The sequence below is a fragment of the Acomys minous genome (assembly GCF_964271855.1).
Source record: "Acomys minous genome assembly, chromosome: 15".
Lineage (NCBI taxonomy): Eukaryota > Metazoa > Chordata > Mammalia > Rodentia > Muridae > Acomys > Acomys minous.
Window position 1 is genome coordinate 98,975,625 of NC_140497.1, and position 18,924 is coordinate 98,994,548.

At 46.8% G+C, this 18,924-nt stretch overlaps 1 protein-coding gene across 8 annotated transcripts; it reads right to left on the minus strand.

The window, feature by feature from the left end:
• Positions 1-967: 967 nt before the first annotated feature.
• Positions 968-16,932, minus strand: LOC311584319 (retinol dehydrogenase 16-like). 8 transcript variants are annotated; one of them, XR_014774819.1, is made up of 7 exons: positions 16,376-16,928; positions 13,739-13,997; positions 12,150-12,313; positions 11,554-11,656; positions 11,206-11,277; positions 6,124-6,382; positions 5,191-5,328 (listed from the first exon to the last, which is right to left on the minus strand). XR_014774819.1 is itself a non-coding variant. In XM_084758566.1 (6 exons), exons 1-6 carry the CDS (start codon positions 16,686-16,688, stop codon positions 10,230-10,232), a joined length of 921 nt encoding a protein of 306 aa, XP_084614692.1. In that variant the 5' UTR covers positions 16,689-16,932; the 3' UTR covers positions 10,140-10,229. The 8 variants fall into 8 exon arrangements, 5 of the variants coding, with proteins under 5 accessions (XP_084614689.1, XP_084614693.1, XP_084614692.1 ...); XR_014774820.1 differs by lacking the exons at positions 5,191-5,328; positions 6,124-6,382 and adding an exon at positions 10,140-10,239 and having other exon boundaries at positions 11,404-11,656; positions 16,376-16,931; XM_084758566.1 differs by lacking the exons at positions 5,191-5,328; positions 6,124-6,382 and adding an exon at positions 10,140-10,239 and having other exon boundaries at positions 16,376-16,932.
• Positions 16,933-18,924: the final 1,992 nt, after the last annotated feature.

The following is an 18,924-nucleotide window of genomic DNA, read 5'->3' on the forward strand; positions in this document are numbered from 1 at the left end:
TAAGAGCCATAACTAAGATGTTTGAGCCAGTGGGCTGTTTACGTTCTTTATTACCTAAGTCATGGCCTTTGATAGTAATTGATTTAAGAGATGGCTTCTTCACAATCCCTTGGCATGAGCATGATAGGGAAAGGCTTGCTCTCTCAGTGCCAACTTATAATAATAGTTGTCCAATCAGGAAATAGCATCCCAAAGTCTTACCAGGAGGAATGTTAGACAGTCCTACCTCATGCTAGTCTTTTGTATAAGTCATTAGAAATAATTTGGAGAGTTTCCTCAATCTAAAATTGACCACCATATGAATGATATCTTACTGGCTGATTCAAATGCACATACATTAGAAAAAATTTTTTGGATGAAGCAAAGAGAGTTTTGTTTTATGGGGGTTTATAAATTACTCCTGAAAAAAATAGTTATCTACCATATAAGATAGGTTACAGAAAACTTGACCACAGAAAGTACAAATCAGGAGAGACAAATTACAAATTCTTAATGATTTTCAAAACTTGCTGGGAGATATTAATTGGCTATGGGCCATAATCAGATTAACTACTCAAGAGCTAAGAAATTTATTTCAAACCATACAAAGTCATAAGGACTTAAATAGTCCAAGAAAATCATCAGCTGAGGCTGAGAGAGAATTGACTCTGTTAGAAAAGAACTTACAGAGTGCCCGTGTGGACAACCTGGACCCAAAGCTGCATTGTATTTTAATTATTTTGCCCACTACACATGCTCCCACAGGAATTCTATTACTTGGCAACAAGCCAAGGAAATACACTTTTTCTTTAGATAACAAAACTCCACTACCTGCAGGAAGTAACCCAAAAGGTAAACAACAACAAATGAAATTGGGCAGATGGGTGTGTTTCATATTGAAGAGCTCAGTAAAATTAAAGTATGTGTACCACACCATCGACACTCATTTAAGGGCTGAATAGACAAGTGTTTTAAGTTTTGAAAAGGCTGATTCTGAAATAATTCATTTATTAAAAGTTATTGCTATTATTGAAATTTCTGTACAAAGTAAGAATGGGTATGCTCCAGCATTGTCTCTAGTGAAATGAAACATTTTATTGTGTATTACAACATAAAGAATATTACAGGTATACCCCACAATCCTACAGGTCAAGCAGTTATAGAAGGATCTAACCACACTTTAAAAGATATGCTTAATAAACAGAAAAGGGTAATAAAGACCTTATGGAGAGATTACACTGTGCCCTATTGATGTTAAAATTTGTAAATGCTAATGGGAAAGGAATAACAGCCGCAAAGAGACATTGGATAGTGGAAAAAACTGCTAATTAAATAGGCTATAGAAAGATGTATTAAACACAAAACCAAAACTCAGATATGTGATGACATGTTTGCCTTTGTTTCCCCAGGAAAAGAAAAGTTGTGAGCAGGCCACGGTGGTGCACGTCTTTAATCCCAGCACTCAAAAGGCAGAGGCAGAGGCAGGTGGGTTGCTGTGAGTTCAAGGCCAGCCTAGTCAACAAAGTGAGTCTAGGACAGCTAAGGATACATTGACAAACCATAAAGAGAGAGAGGGGCGTGGGAGGTTGTAGATATCATCTGAATTGGTACAGATTAGATTCTAACTGGAGAGATGATCAGACAGCTTGGTCATTCAATCCAAACTAATTTATAAAGACTAACGATTGCCTTTCATTTGATCATGCATGGAAGAAAACAAGATTATGGAGCCATAATATACAAGTGGCACTCTTGCCTTACTAGCATGAGATTTAAAAAGTGTTTTCTTAAACCACGTGTCTTATTTCCATGTTAGAATGTTAGGCTGCAGATTGCCATGTGCCTAATACCATCTTCCACATATGCTTTGGGCTTCCCTTCTTTGGGAGGGGGTGAGCAATAAAAACACAGTTATGAGGTTTTAAAATGGTTTCAGTAAATTCAAAGTGTTCCTACAGTTCAACTTTGTGTTGCACACCTCTAAGAGTTGGAGTGATTTGGAGCTACGATAAAATATTTGGGCACGGCACTGGTAGCTCATGCCTTTAACCCCAGCAGTGACAGGCAGATATCTATAAATGAGGTCTTTCCTAAGTTCTAGAACTAAAATGAACAGGGTGATGCTGGGAAGCACACACCTTCAGTCCCAACATTTGGGAGGCAGGGGCAGGCACACAAGAATTACAATGATTCAAATTCAAAAGCTGCTCTCAAAAAACAGGGTGAAATTCAAAACGTACTCTGTGATGTAAAAATAAATATCCTGTTGCTGTTAAATGACAAGTATTGCCTAATAATTGCCCCACGTTGGGCACCACTTGTTGTTAAATTACTACTATGGCCTAAAAATGTTTATTATTAGGCCTATAATTATTATTATGGCAGTATTTTCTTACCCACTGGCAATCAATCAAGACACAGACACCTGTTATATTTTAAAATAGCCTTAGTTAACCTGGGGCAGGGCAGAAGTTAATCCTCTAAACTACTTCCCATAGTGGGACAGGTATGGGATACTTGCCCAATCCCAGGCCATCTGCTTCTAAGAATTTCTACCAGGCTACCTCCCATCCATAATCCCAAATACTTGCAAAGGTTCCTCATCTGGGCCAAATCTCCATCCTCGCCAGCCTTGTGCTTCTTCTCCATCCAGCCCATGGCGGCTTCCTTCTCCTCCTTCCCTCTCCTCGGTCCTCTCTTCTCCTCTGGTCTCTCTTCTCCCAACATTCTCCCTGTCTCCGCACAACAGGGAACTTAGCCACACCTGCCTCATTTGCCCCTCCCCAGGTGTGAAGGCCTTTTATTAATTAGCATCAAAATACATCAGACCAACCCCCAACAATAGACTAAAACATTGACATTTATACATAAAGGGAAAGGGGAATATAGGTATATTTACCCCCACACACTAAGGTATTCTTAATTTTTAATTTTCAAAATAATTTTTTTTGAGACAAGGTTTCTATATTTTAGCCCTGAATGTCCTGTAACTCACTCTGTAGAGCAGGCTGGCCCAAATTCAGAGATCCACCTGCCTCTGCCTCACTCACTTCTGGGATTAAAGCTCTGGCCCCCCAACTTCACCACCGGGCCTGTTTTTAAAAAATTTTTTTTAAATCTCAATGGAATGATAATACTTTTTTGTTGCCAAAATCATTTTGCCATAGGAAAGCTATAGCCTGCTGAAAAAGGAACCCCTCAGAGTCAGGGTTGGGGCAAGGTTTTATGTTCATTTTTCCAGAAGAATAAAAGCATCCATTTAAGGAATCCGGACACCACTGGACAAATGACACATCTGAGGCAAAAAGAAGGACCATCAAGAGGAAATGTCCCAAGAGAAAGAGTAAACTGCCCAGGTGGTCTCCCCACCTCCAGCTTGTCTCTGCTGCCCTCCACACACATACGTGGCAAATGGTCTTATGTGGTTCCAATTCCATTAAAAATTAAAGCTAGCTTTGTCATAGGGGCATGGCTCTCTTCTTCTCTAACACACGCTTGCTTGTTAAAGGGAAATCCAAAATATCAGTCTCCTATCAGAAGAGTCACCTGATATGGGACAGAGGAAAGCAAAAAATAAGGGACATTTCTATTGCCACTGATCTCACAATCCTTGGTATTCATTTGACTCTCTAAGATTTCTCCTAAACTGTAATCATTACGCAAAATCTATAAGATTGTTATGTACATACAAACTCTCTGTCGTGATACTGCTTCTCATACAGAGTATTAATTAATCCTAGAAATAAGCTTCATCTAGCTTCCTGTATGTTTTTTCAGGTTTGAGTCTGAAGCAGGTAACTGGGAACAAAGTTTGTGTGTCCCTCAGAGACACTCAATAGATTGTGGTTCTCAAAATCTTTGAAAGATCAGCTGACTATGCATGGCATTTAGAACGTTTCAATGTTCTGCTGTTCCTAACAGTAACCTTCTAGATCTTCAAGAAGATGACGGGGCCCTGCAATGAGGAACCCAGCTGGGTTGGGATAAAGCTACCTCTGGGCAAAACTGCCCTCTGCTTCTGCTGCCTGGGTCTGCACAAACAGTGGGCACCTTTGGGTTGGCTGCTTTGTTCCTCCTACACAGGATTGCCACTAAGCTGACAAACACCACCCCAAGTTGAGCTTCAGACTTCAAACTGCTCAGGACATTCAAATTGCTGACCTCACAGGAGACTGACACAAACATTCTACAGAACTTTGAACTCAAAAATACTTAATCCTAAGACTGCAAAATAAAACCAGGATGAACATTGCAGAATGCTTGGCAGAAACACCTTCATTACTATGAACAGTTTTACCATGTTAGAGTGAAAAATACATACTTTTTATTTTTAAAACATGGGGGCATGAAATATAGGAATACTATGAAAAATGGGTAGATTACTGAATCTACTCTTAAATCATAGAGCTACTGCAAACCAAAAATCTTACACTGATATAGCTCTTTCTATATTGATACAAAATTAAGGTTCTATTTTGGCATTGTTCCAATGTATTTCTTAAAAAGGCAATGTGGTTTCTAGGGTTTACAGAGCCCCGGCAGGCTTTGGGGAAGTCCAGTAGACTATGGCATCCACAAGAGAGGTGGGCAGGTAGCTCATGGGGATGTAGAGGAGCTTGGCGTCCCAGCCTGCTGAGTACCGGGTGCGAGGGTGACAGGCAGTCAGCGCATGCTCCATGCAGTCCGTCACCAAAGACAGGTCCACCTTGCACTTCTGTGCCACCAACTTTAGCATGTTCAGATCTGTGCAGAAGGAGAAATGGCTCAGGTGTGCTGTCCCCATCCACCACACCTGCTCTGACACCAACGTAGAGGAAAAGTTCTCTAGGATTCATGGGCCCCACATCAGGAGGCATGGCCCAGCACAGCCACTCTCACACACAACCCAGCATCAAAAGGGCACCTAGCTCAATCAGCTCCTTGTAGCTCAGCTCAGGAAGGTGCTGGTCGAACTCAGCCTCCATCCCTGACCTCATATACAGCTTTGTGAACTGTAGAGGTTCAGAGGGCACCGAGCAGCACGCACCGAGAACGCCTTTGCTGACCACATACCCACACCACCCAAGGGCACGGGTCTAAGCACCCTGTCTTTGAAGAGAAAGAACTGGTCACCAGTGCTGGAAACGCGATGAGCAGAGTACAGATCCTGGACTAGGTTTTGCGTTGGTCCTCACAGCTCACTTACGGGATGCCAGGAACTTCTCGCCATACAGCTCCTTGACTTCTGGGTTGGCCTGGTCCCAGATCTCCTTGGCATTTGCCAAAAGCACATCTCCGCTGACAATCTCAGTCTTGAAGAAGCCGGGCTCTATAATAGCCACCTTCACCCCAAAGTAGGAGAGCTCCCTCCTGCAAGACAGACAGATGGTAGAAACATTAGAGGCCTGTCCCTGAGAAGACTCCCTGTGTGTGTACTATAATTTGCCATCATGAGCCTGTGGTGAGAAAAGGTCACAAGCGGTGGATCCGGGTTATTCAGCAGACGGTGATGAAACCGGCCATGAAGGCTCTGCGCTCTTGGGTGTCACACACAGGATTTGGGGTGTGTAGGTCACTTACCTAAACCTTCATGTAGTACAGATGCACATGACCCCATGGCTGCCCCACTCACCTGCACCTCACCCCTAAGTCTCCATCCATCCCACATCTGTTGCAGGAAGCTCTCAGGACATCTCCCACTGTTTGTTCCTGCAGGTGTCTTCAGAAAGCAACCTCCTGCATGCAGCGCCCTCCCACCCCCACCTCCCTGGTCCCTGCAGACAGTGAGTGACACTCTCGGGTTCTCCACATGCTCTGCCTACACCTGACCACCCTCCTTCTGTATTTGGCCTGCCCTTTCACCAAGGACCATCTCCCTGCACATGCATGTTCCGGGCTCCAGCTTACCATGTTCCCATGGTTACTCTGATGCAGTCCAATCCTACTACAAGGCCCTGACAAACCTGATGGCTACCACAGTCCACACAGCTGACTGGGCCATGGCCACTGCAAAAGAAGGCCACTGTTCTTCTCTTTCCCTTCTCTGTTTCACAGTGACCATCATCTTAATGTCACTTATAAAACCCATAATGTGGTCTTAAGGAAGGTGATTAAATAAAAACCGCACCAAACATTCCCTCAGGGACCAACATCCCTGTCCAATACCTGAGGGAGTCTGAGAAGGCCTCCACACCGTACTTCGAGATGCAGTAGCCACCACTACTGAGAGACACTCGGCCCATGACGCTGGCGACGTTGACCACACGGCCCCTCGCCTTCCTCACTAAGGGCAGCATGTTCAGAGTCACATCGATCAAGCCCAGCAGGTTCACATCCAGCACCTTTACAAAATCCTGTTTGTTCAGCCACCCATTGTGAACAGGGGAACCAGCAATGCCAGCATTGTTGACCAGACCCCACAGACCTAGGGACAGTAGGAAAAAAAAGAGAGTGACACAACACAGGATTACTTGTGGGTGAAATGCACATTCAACGAGGTAAGACCACTGAGCCCTGTGTTTACTGGAGACTAGGATGCCATGAATAACAGCGTGCTGTCTGCAGAGCTGGGAACCATCCCAGAAGCTGAAGCTGCTGGCTCACAGCAGGAATACCTTAGTCCTCTGAGGCTTCATGGCCCAGCTCCCTGCCTGGGAAGCAAGCAGCAGCCCTTTCTCATTGCTAAGTTTAAGAAGTGATGCTGAAGACATGGTACACCTCTGCTAACCTGGACAGCATGAAATTATGTGTGTGTGTGTTGTACAGATCCAGGACATCCTTGTAGACATTTGATTCTTTAATTTCCTGTGGTGGTTTGACTAGGAATTGCCCCCAAAGGCTCATATACTTAATGTTTGGTCTCTATTTGAGAGGGACTAGGGGGTGTGGCCTTGTTGGAGGAAGGGAGCCACTGGGGTGGACTTTCCCAGCCTCAGCCTCCTCTTGCTTCCTGTGCACCCAGACATAGGGTCCTCAGCTCTTTCTCTAGCACAAGGTCTGCTGGCAGCCCCCCACAGTTCCCACCACCGTGATAGTGGACTAAGTCTCTGAATATAAGCAACCCGCAAGTAAACGCTCTCCTTTATAGGAGTTATCGAGGCCATAGGTATCTCTTCATGGAAATAGAATTCTGAGGAAGACACTTCTATCTTTGGATTGTTCTGAGCCATTCACTCTCTGCTGCCTTCGTCTCTCAAATGGCCAAGAAAGATAATAATAAGGAAGGATTAGGGAGAGAAGGGAAGAGGGGGAAATGCAAAGGAAAAAGAAGAAAAGATGAAATTAATCTCTGGGTCAAACACAGTTGAGAAACCAACAAATGAAACCTTGGCAGGAGGAGATTTTGGAAAGCAGTGATATGGTTTTGGCCCTGAGGAAGTGGCCTAGAAATCAATATTGATCAATTCTCGACATTGATAAATATCAATGTTATAAAAATATTATAAAATATAATAAAAATGATATAAAAACTGGGCAACCCTCCTCAGGTGTTGACAAAATCCAATGCTCTGGCTGGTTTTGTGTCAACTTGGTTCAAGCTAGAGGCATCAGAGAGGAAGGAGCCTCAGTTCACGAGATGCCTCCATGACATGCAGCTGGAAGGCGTAGTGATCAGTGTGGGAGGGTCCAGCACATTGACATTGGTGTTGCCCTGGGATGCTGGTCCTAGGTTCAATGGGAAATCAGGCTGAGAGCGCAACTGAGGCCAGTCAGTGGGCAGCATCACACTATGGCCTCTGCATCAGCTCCCAACCCAGGTTCCTGCCCTGGGTTCCTTTGATGATGAACAGTGATGTGGAAGTGTAAGCTGAACAAACCCCTTCCTGCCAACTTGCTCTTTGGCCATGTGGTGGTCATTGCAGCAGTAAAACCCAAACTAAGACAAGTTGGTACCAGTGTAGTGGGGTACCACTGACCATGTTTTACAGAGGATGTGGAAGGACTTTGCAACTCTGAGCTAGAAAACCCATTGAGTGCTGAGACCCCAGCAGGAAGCTCTTTAGTAGCTTAGAAGAAACCAGGGCAATACAGAAGATGGAAACCTGGCTTGTGAAGCTCAGAGGAAAACGTACAGACTCTATCAGGAACATTTGCTGTTTTGAATTAAGTTCTGTCATTCTGCTCAGCTGGAGCTGAAGACTCAGCCTGGATTAGCAAGAGACCAGGACCACGGAGTGAATGCTTAGAGTTACTGGGACAGTTGATGCTGGTCACGTGGAGCTAAGACATTAGCAGAGACTAAGAAGAGACCAGCATCACTGAGGAAGAAATCTGGGAAGTGTTCCCTGAGAGCACAGAGAGAATTGTGTTCCTGAGGGAAACAAGGCTGTAACTCCTGTTGACAGCCAGACTTGGTCATGAGTAAGAGTCACTCAGGTGGTGCTGGTTTTGAAGGCATGAAGGGGTCATGGAGAGCAACTGATGCTTGGCTCTGTGAGAGGCCAGGAGAGCCCTTTGGTGAAGGTGCCTCTTCAGTGCCAGTTGAAAGCCCAGAACTGAAGGGGTCACGCAAAGAACTTGAGGCTTGGTATTTTGAAGAGGCTATTTGTGAAAGTGCATGCCAGTTCCAGCAGCAGTTTTGGAGATGCCAGGTCCATGGGATGACCATCAGGAACAGAAAGAGCAGTGGAGTGGGTCCATCCAAGGACAAAAAAAAAAAAAACAACAACAACAATCAAAAAAAAAAACAAAACCAAAAACCAAACAAACAAACAAAAAAAAAACCAACAAGCTGTGTGCTGCAGAGGACAGAGCTGCAGAAGTGACCCAAGCCACCAATGCAAACTGTCAGTGCCCAGCATGAGCCACGTTTTGCTGGGTCCTTGGCCATGGAGCCCCACTCCCAACCACCATCTCGGGCTACTACCAAGGCTACGAGATGCTCTCCACAACCTAATGGTAAGGCCCTATTGTTGAAGACAACACTTTCTTATTTCATGGACCTAGGAGATGTAGAGCTGCTGCCCAGATACAGTCTTCATCCCCACTTAGTAGCGTTTAAGGTGCAGATGATGCTCTGTGCACTGCCAGTGGACAAAGGTCATCCTCAGTACCACCCAGCCACAAGCCCTGTGACCCACATGGTGACCTGCCATTAAGGTACACTGGTGCGGTTGAGGCACCAATGTCATGGGAGTAACTAAACACTTTTCATTTGATTCAAGGCCCACTCTATGAGATAGCACCCACACCTGACACTGCTAAAGCGGCCATGGCCCCGAGACTAGATAGGTCGAGGACCTCGGGCAAAACCTAATCATCTTATTCTGCTGAGGGATTGTGCAATAAAATGACTCTAGCTGCACATTGCTAACTACACTAATGCACCAGAGCCCTCATCACCCCCCTCAGTCCAATGTCCTCTTGCAAGAGATGAGACTGAACACAGAGACACACAACCGGAAAACGTGCAGAGTGAGAGGGTTAGAGCATTCAGTCCCAAAGGGGACTTCGTCATCGCACCCCTCCCTCAAGCTCAGAGGACTGTGAAGATGAGGAGGTGGGGAGATCTTAGGAGGCAGAGGCCATGGGTGACTCCAGAGAAACTGTCTTCAGACACAACAGGGCTGAGGCACATAGGAGCTCATGGAGACCATGCCAGCACTCAGGAGGCCTGCACAGGATCAAGTGACCCAGCCCTGACAAGGGGAAGGGAACATGCAGTCTAACCTAAGCCAGAAGCTATTGCTAATGATCCTGCCAGCAAAGGGAGCAACAGTTTCCTGCACTGCACTGTCAATGGAGCCTCACGGCCAAGAGGACTTGACAAACACACGTGAACTCCATGTACTTAGGAGGAGACCAATTTCATGTTGTTTTGGTCTGGATTTTTTTTTTATCTTATTGGTTTTCTGTTCATTTGTGTTGATTTTCATATTGTTTTGTTTTGGGGTTTTTTGGGGGGTTGTTTTTTTTTGTTGTTGTTTGTTTGTTTTTTGAGACAGGGTTTCTCTGTTTAGCCTTGGCTGTCCTGGACTCACTTTGTAGACCAAACTGGCCTCAAACTCACAGAAATCAGCCTGCCTCTGCCTCCCAAGTGCTGGGAGTAAAGGCGTGTGCCACCACCATCCGGCTTGTTTTTATTTTTAAGAGAGATAACATGAAATTCATGGGTAGGGACGTGGAGGGTATCTTGGAGGAGTGGGGGAAAGAGAAAACATGATCAAAATACATTGCATGAAAACAATGTAATAAAGACATTTTATTTTTAGGATCCCAAACGACACATGCTTGCAGACTCTGCGTTGAGTAGGTGCTTCATGAGACAGTGCTTATGGCAATCTGTAAAAGAAAAAGTTGGCCATGGTGGCACATGGCTGGGATGCCAGCACCAAGGAGGGTGAGGAAGAGGTTTGTCGGACCAGGACCACCTCAATATCAAGAAAACACAACTAAATAGACACAAAGAGACCAAACAATATCCAACACCAAGGCACACTAAAATTGGTGGGTCTTGGTTAGGGGTCAAGTCATTTTGGTTCATTGAATAGTGTCCTTAGAATAAATGTTCTTTAAGTGGTAAGACTGCTCACCTTTAAAGTGAAAAGAATGCACATATATTAACCCATACAGGTCAAAGTGTTACGAGGTTTATCCACTGGATAGTAACCGGTGTTAATTTTGGTGAGACATGTCTAGGGTTTAGAAAAATATCATGTTTTCAATTTATTTTTATATAAAGTTACGTTTTATACTAGTACACATAGCAGGGAGAAAAAAGGAGACATGAAGAAGGAAATAGGGTGTGTGTGTGTGTGTGTGTGTGTAAGAGAGACCCCTTGCCACCTTTCATTTTCCTAAGGCATTCCATGACTTTGTGACATTGCACTTAAGTGGGAATGACCTTGGCTCTCCCTAAGGAGAAGCCCAGGGTGGGAGTAAGAACTGGTTCTGATACTGAGTAAAGCAGTCACACATGACCGGCCAGCACCACACAGAGCCCACGGCCCCAGGACCCTCCTTCCTTCTCACTGCCTCCAACCTGCCACTCAGCAGACAACAGCCCAGGCTTTCTGCATACAAAGACCAAGAAGGCAGAGAAGAATCTAGACAGGAAATCTTCACAAGTCTTTCGCTGACCAGGAATAGGGAGCGTGAAGAACTGATGTGCCACAGAGCTGGGGAATCTGAAGTAACTTCAATCCACCCCAGAGGAGACTCCAACCAGGAGTCTTCTCAGAACCACACAGGTGTTCCCTTCACACACAGACAGAACGCCAGCAGCCCACACAGGAATCTCAACTATACCTCTGTTCCCAACATGCTCCTTCATTCACATGTGGCTGCAGAATTCTTTGGCTCTTTTCCTTGATTGCATCACTGGTTTTGAGTGAGTATCAGAGGAGAATTAGTGGAATGAAAAATTGGACTATGAACCCTAGTGGCATGAGCTCCCACCCTCAACCCTCCTACTTTCTTCTTAGGATCCCCTCCCTCACACTGTACCTATATCTCCCCAACTGTGCACATAGGCACAGGGTTTACAGAGCCCCGGCAGGCTTTGGGGAAGTCCAGTAGACTAAGGCATCCGTAAGAGAGGTGGGCAGGTAGCTCATGGGGATGTAGAGGAGCTTGGCGTCCCAGCCTGCTGAGTACCGGGTGCGAGGGTGACAGGCAGTCAGCGCATGCTCCATGCAGTCCGTCACCACAGACAGGTCTTCTTGGCTGATATGTTCCAATATATTTAGCCATTTCAGATCTATGCAGAACGAGAAATGACTCAGGTGTGCTGTCCCCATCCACCACTCCCGCTCTGACACCAACATAGAGGAAACGTTCTGTAGGATCCATGGGCCCCACATCAGGAGGCATGGCCCAGCCTAACCTTCCCAGGATCCTCAGGAAGAACCACAACCTTGCTTCAAGGAAGAACCCTGCACAAGGAGCCTCCTGCGTTTCTATTGAGAGAAAATTTTGGTCTCCCCAACATTAGGGGAAAAACCCAAAGCTTATGGGAAAATGACTGCTTTCCCATCTCTGGCTTCACTTTGATTTCGTGGTCATGAGGGGTTCAAATAAACCCTTTAGTAGCCAAGACTTCTTTGTGTGGCAAGATGCCCACCTGCTACCAAGGAAACAGGGATAAACATGCTTATTTTGAGAAGAAACACTGGGGAGTGGTTGGTGGGAAGAGTTACAGTAGACTCAAAGTTCTAGATTCAAGCTTGTTCTGCTCCCCTATTCCCACTCACAGGATATCAAAAACTTCTCGCCATAGGCCTCTTTGACTTCAGAGCTGGTCTGGTCCCAAGTCATCTTGACATTTAACGATAGCCTCTCATTATTGGTCACACCAGTCTTGAAGGCTCCAGGCTCTATAATAGCCACCTTCACCCCAAAATAGGAGAGCTCCCTCCTGCAAGACAGACAGATGTCAGGGACTTCAGAGGTCTTTCCCTGAGAAGACTCCCTGTGGATGTACAGTAACTTGCCAAGATGAACCTGTGGTGAGGAAAGGTCACAAGCTGTGGATACAGGGGTGTCCAGCAGATGGTGATGAAACGCGTGATGAGGGCATCACCTCGGCACTTTTGAATATCACCCAGGTATTTGGCTCATGCACATCACTGACCTAAACCTGGACTCCAGATAGGACCTCTCAATATTCTCCAGGTCCAAAAGGTCCCCAACCTTGCCCTGGTCACCTCCTCCTCACTCTTGGGTTTGCAGTTTCCCCAAATCTGTCCCGGGAAGATCTCAGGCCCCCTCCCCTCACCCCGGATGCCGCAGGTGTCTTCCTAGAGCCTCTCTGTCTTCTGTCTCAGTGACTCAGATAGAAGTCACCCCATACTCTGCAGCCAACAGGTTCCCTGGCCCAAAATGGCTCCTCTGCCTCAACCTTTTCCATTTGCCTTGCCAAGATCATAAAGTACTTTCTTGTCCATGGCCTTCAGGCCCACAAGCCTGCCTGTGCTCATCTACTCATCCTCCTTCTTCGGCATCTGACTTATCCTCTTGTCAAGTGGGAACCAGCAGCACATTCATCAGCTGATGCTCCCACAGAGAGCACAGATTCCCCCGCCCCCCAAGAGGCTGCTAGGTTCCTGTTTGGACCTAAAATCTGGCAACTGCTCTGACAATGCTGACTCACTCAGGGACAGCCACTCCACAGGATGTCCCTTTTGCCCCCAGGCCCCAAACCCTCCCCAGTTTCAATTTTCTCTGTTGCCAGAGATTTGAGGTCAGGGTGAGAACCTTGTGATTCTAGAATGAGTTGACTGTAGGCTCTTGTGAGTGTAGAAAGCACGTGTTAACTGAATGAAATCCTCAGCCCACATCAAGGGCATCCTTAATTGAACTAAAGGTTAAGGGTCTGGACTCTGCCAAGGTTACCTCAGGTCCAATTCTACCTGAAAAAAAGAAAATCTCCCCACTGTGCACCCTCCTCCGGAGCAGAGCACTAGCAGCTGAACTCGCCAGGCATGTGTGCATCTTTAGTCCTGACACATGTCTTGAATCCCAGCACTCAGGAGATGGATCTGTTTGGGTTTGAGACAAATCTGATCTACAGAGTGAATTCCTGGCCAGCCAAGGTTACATAGAAAGGCCATGTCTCAAAACGAACAAACAAAAAGATGAGTTGAATTCATGTCTCAGTCCTGCCCTCCAGCCATAGACATGGAGAGTTGTTTCCCAGTGAATGAGCACCTCCCTCCCAGGAGAAGGTGATGAGAGAGTCCAAAAACCAAAGACTGTCCTCTCTACGGTGAGGTCTTAAAGAGCAGGATTAAATCAAAACCTGCCAGACATAACTTCAGGGACCTGCATCCCTGTTCAATACCTGAGGGAGTCTGAGAAGGCCTCCACACCGTACTTCGAGATGCAGTAGCCACCACCAAAAGTAGTCACTCGGCCCATGACACTGGCAACGTTGACTACACGGCCCCTGGCCTTCCTCACTAAGGGCAGCATGTTCAGAGTCACATCAATCAAGCCCAGCAGGTTCACATCCAGCACCTTTACAAAATCCTGTTTCTTCAGCCACCCATTGATACCTGAGGGAACGGCAATGCCAGCATTGTTGACCAGACCCCAGAGACCTGGGAACAGTGGGAAGAAAAGAGAGTGACACAACACAGGATTACTTGTGGGTGAAATGCACATTCAACGAGGTAAGACCACTGAGCCCTGTGTTTACTGGAGACTAGGATGCCATGAATAACAGCCTGCTGTCGGCAGAGCTGGGAACCATTCCAGAAGCTGCTGCCTCACAGCAGGGATACCTTAGTCCTCTGAGGCTTCATGGCCCAGCTCCATGCCTGGGAGAAGTAGCCCCTTCTCATTGCTAAGTTTAAGAAGGGATGGTGAAGACATGGTGCGCCTGTGCTAATCTGGACAGCATGAAATTATGTGTGTGTGTGTGTGTGTGATGTACAGATCCAGGCCATCCTTACAGACATTTTATTTTTCCCAGTTCTATTTTCAGATTTCTTTGAACTCTTTACATGCTGCTGCCTTTGCCTTTCAAGTGACAGAGAGAGATAGAAGAACGGCTCAGTCAGCGCAGGACTTTTCTCCCAAGCAGGAAGACCTGAGCTTCAGCCCATAGTCCACATACAAAGCTGAGAATGGTAGTGTGCTCAGAAGCCCACAGCCGTGGAGGTCCAGACAGGAGCATACGAGTCCAATAGACTAGATAAATCTGTGAACCCCAGGAGGGAAATCAGTTCTAAAAACCTAGCAAACAAACACAGACACAGCAGATCGCACCACACTTGAGGACATCTCCTGGCCTGTATACCTTGACACATCCCAAATCAATATTGAGCAACTTTCCTGATGTGCTTACAAAATACAAAGATAGCGTGAAGGAGCAGGCAGCTCCACCTGTTGCCCCAGAAAACAGAGCCCTTGCTCTTCCCACTCACACACAGAACACTGTCACGCGAGGTCTCTTTAGTCACTAAACTACAGGTCGTCAGGCAACACAACAACGCGTCTAACCACACTGCAGGGCCAGCTAGGGGCTAGTTGATTAACCGGTGCTTGTAGATTTTGTAGAAATGGCCCAAAAGCCATGTGCTTCCTCAGTCCAAAACCATCCCTCGCCCTTCTAGAGATATGAGCTGTCCATCCATGGTATTTTTACACTTAGGATCCCGACACGTGCTCACTAAAACTGACCATAAGAAGAGAGCTTATGGTCCTAAATGTAGGAGACAAGATGGGGTGGTGGTGGCACATACCTGCAGGCCCCAGCCAAAGGAGGCTGAAGTAGAAAGATCATGAGTTCAAGGCCAGCTCAGCATCAAGATCCTGTCTCGTGCAGGGCAACAGCCACGCCCCTTTAATCCCAGCAGGCAGAGGCAGGTAGACCTCAGAGTTCGAGGACAGCTTGGTCTACAGAGTGAGTCCAGGACAGCCAGGACGTCACAGAGAAACCCTGTCTCAAAAAAAAAAAAAACCAAGCCAAAGCAAACACACATTCACCAAAGAATTGCAGCCTCTGATCCCATAGGATGGTTAACTTAGTGGGGCTCTGTCAAAAGGTAGGTTCTTCTAGTTCATTAAATATTATCATCCAAAGAAATGTTGTTGAGGAAAAATTCTTCTCCTTTTTTAAGAGAAAAGGATGCCTTCATTTTAACCCATGCAAGTGAAACTGTTACTAGTTTTATCCACTGAGTGGTGAACTAAAGGTTAATTATTGTGGTTTTACATGCTTTAGTATTTTGAGCAATGGCCATGGTTTTAAGTTATTCTTAGATTTCTTTTAAGCCAAGGTGCTTCTTTTGCCCCATAATGATTAACACAACCAGCTTAATGAAAGAAGAGCAACCCGTCTTCTAGTAGTTTCCCAAGTCAGTCCTGAGGCTGGCCACGCCCTCCTCTACACACAGGAACAATCATATCTCCCTACACAGAGGATTGCAGGTGACAAGTTAGAGCAAGTACGGCGTTGACATAGGAGATCCACCCCAGGATGGCTCCAGATGACCCAGCACACACAGCCCAGGGCCAAGTCCCATTCTCGGCTCCGGAAAGGTACCCTAACCACAACTATAACCCCTAACCCTAACCCTAACCCTAACCCTAACCCTAACCACAACCATAAGACCCCAACCCTAACCACAAACATAAGACCCCAACCCTGTCACTTAGCATGTAGTAATCTAGGTTTTCTGCATAGCCAAGATGACAGAGCACAGACAGGACCGTGAGAGGGTGAACCCTCACCAGAGCGCCTTCTTATTAGAGTGCTTGGGAGACAGAGTGCTTGGGAGGGCTGGAGAGAGAGAAAGTGCTCAGAGAATGTGCTGGGGAGCCAGGAGGCTGCTGTTACCTCAAGCCCCGCAAACACTTGAGGGATCCTGCCAGGGAGTAGGCGGGCGGGGTTGGGGCAGGGGAGAGGGGAGGCCCCCTTCAAACAGAGAGACAAAGCAGCAGACACACAAGACCACAAGAATGTCAGTGGTACCTCTGTTCCCAACACGCTCCTTCACCCACTGGGTGGCTGCCACAACACTCTCTGTCTTGGTGACATCAAGCACCACTGTCTCCAGCCGGTCTGACGTCTTGCTCCTCAGCTGCTCGGCTCCCGTTTCCGTCAGACATGCAGCCAGCACCCTCATGCCTCTCCTGTCCAGCTGTCTGGCCAGCTGGTTCCCAAAGCCCGAGTCACAGCCCGTGATGAAGACATACTTGTCTTGGAGACGGCTCACCACCTGCCTCTCACGGTACCAACGCAGAAGGTGATAAAGGCCCACAAGGGCCACCAGGTAGAGCCACATGGCTTGCAGAAGACAAGAACAGTCACTTTCAGGACAAAATGAACTTGCCCTGTTTTCAGATGGAAGAAATAGAAACAGGAAAGACTGTGGTAGGCAGGTAGCTAGCCTACAAGCTTCTGGCAAGGATGTCTATTGCTCCCTCTGATCTTGTTTCTCTAGAACATTCTTCTTCTTCTTCTTCTTCTTCTTCTTCTTCTTCTTCTTCTTCTTCTTCTTCTTCTTCTTCTTCTTCTTCTTCTTCTTCTTCTTTTTAAATTCTGATCCACTTATCTGCTCTCCCGACTGATTTTCTGTGCTGATACATAAATGTCCCTGGGCACCTCCTACTCAAAACCACCTCTGTAATTGGTCCATTCCTTTCTGCCTTCCTGCACACCTGGGATCTGTCGGTGCCAAATGACTCATGGCCCACATCAGTCAAGGTCCAGACTCTGATTTCATGTGTGCAGCCTGGCAATGTCTGAGCACAGGTAGAATTTTATTGCTACTTGGACTATAGACAAATTTACAGCGGAATTCCTTTTTGAGCCCATGTTTCCTCGTTGACTACAGCACTTAGCAAACCCACTGTCATTCCTTGCACCCCCAGCTGAGCGATGGAGGTGCATGCCTTTAATCCAGCACTTGGGAGGCAGAGGTAGGTGGATCTCTGTGCATTCAAGCCCAGCCTGGTCTACAGAGCGGGTTCTAGGACAGCCAGGGCTATTACACAGAGACACGCTGTTTAAAAAAAAAAATCCTTGCAGGACCACAGGAAAGGCCAGAGGAGAGAGCAAGAAGATATCAGCTGCCTTCCTGTCTGCAATGGGGGAGTGGAGTCTGACCTCAAAGATAAACTGTCCTAGTTTGCCTGATGCTGTGAGCAAAGCAACTTGTGGAGGAAAGGATTTGCTTGGTTGACAGTTTCCGTCTAGCATGGAGGGACCTGAAGCAGAGGCCGTGGAGGAATGCCTCTCTATAGCTTGCACAGGCTGCTTTCTTATACTGCCTAGCAGAACCTGCTCAGGAGCAGCACCACCTGCAGTGAGCTCGGCATATCAATTATTAGCCAAGAAAATGCCCTACGGACAATTTGATGGTAGCATTTTCTCAAGTGTGTTTCCTCACCCCAAATAGCTCGAGCTTGTGTCAAGTCGGCAAAGAACTAAACAGGACATAAATCAAACAGGAAAGGAAAGGAATGAGGTCTAGTGGGGGAGCCCTGAAAGAAACTCCCAGAACTACTGCTGGGGAAGATCAGATCAGAAAGGCACTAGTAAGCTCTTCCCCTGCTGGGCGGGTTTAGCTTGACATGGCTGAGCCATTTGAGCTGTAAAAACCGTGATTCTTTCAGATCAACATGAGCCAGTTTCTCCTGCATGGTTTTCCAGAAAAATGTACGCTAACAACCTGTTCAGGCAGTGTGTCAAGTTTGGCCACCGTTTCATGCACCAGGAACGTACGTGCCTGATGCCGGTTCCGGTTTCAAGTCTCTCTCTGTTAGGAGGAAGTGACTTTGTGCCAACCGGTATGTATGTCCCTCTTTCTGACACAAATGCTGCTGGGGTCCAACTGTTCTTGTTGGTCTTAAGGAGAAAGGGTTTGCTTAAGCTTAGAATTTGAGGATACAGGGGTCCTTACTGACAGCAAAAGCATGTCGTGGCTGGATGTAACACTTTGCAGGAAGCAGAGAGGACTGGGTGCTGAGATATACCTGTCTTCTCAAACTCCACCTACAGGGTGGTGCTGCCCACCACACAAACACACCCAGAGGCTTCTCTCCTCAGAGAAGCCCTGTCATGCTAACGACTAAGTTTAACTGTCACAATCTCTCCCACAAAATTCACTCTTACGTTTGAATCTGAAGTGTCTCTGCCCAGGCTCTTGTTTTAAATGTGGATCCCTCAGCCATCCGTGCTAGCTGAGGAAGCAGAGACTGGCAGGAGAAAGGTGGTCACTAGGTGTGGTGGGCCTTTGTAGGTTATTACCCCGCACCCCCACCTGCACCCCCCCCCGCACCTTCCCCCCGCACCTTCCCCCCCCTCCCCCGCTCTCGATTCTGGTCCTCTTCCCTCTGCTTTGTGCTATTCGATGAGAACAGTTGCTCTACAGTAGCTTCCCCACACCAGCGACTAAGAGCCTCTAAAACTGTGAGCCAAGATAAACGCTTCCTTCCCAAGGTACTTCTGCCGGGTACTTTGGCCACATGCTCACAGAAGTAGCCAATACACACTTAGAGTGCTCCTCCTCTTACCCA

Coding starts and splice junctions, on each gene's coding strand:
- LOC311584319 (XM_084758563.1), bottom strand. CDS start 16,688: ATGTGGCTCTACCTGGTGGCCCTTGTGGGCCTTTATCACCTTCTGCGT. Junction 6,383..16,375: donor GGAGCGTGTTGGGAACAGAG/GTACCACTGACA, acceptor TACTGTCCCTAG/GTCTGTGGGGTCTGGTCAAC. Junction 5,329..6,123: donor GCCTTCTCAGACTCCCTCAG/GTATTGGACAGG, acceptor TCTGTCTTGCAG/GAGGGAGCTCTCCTACTTTG.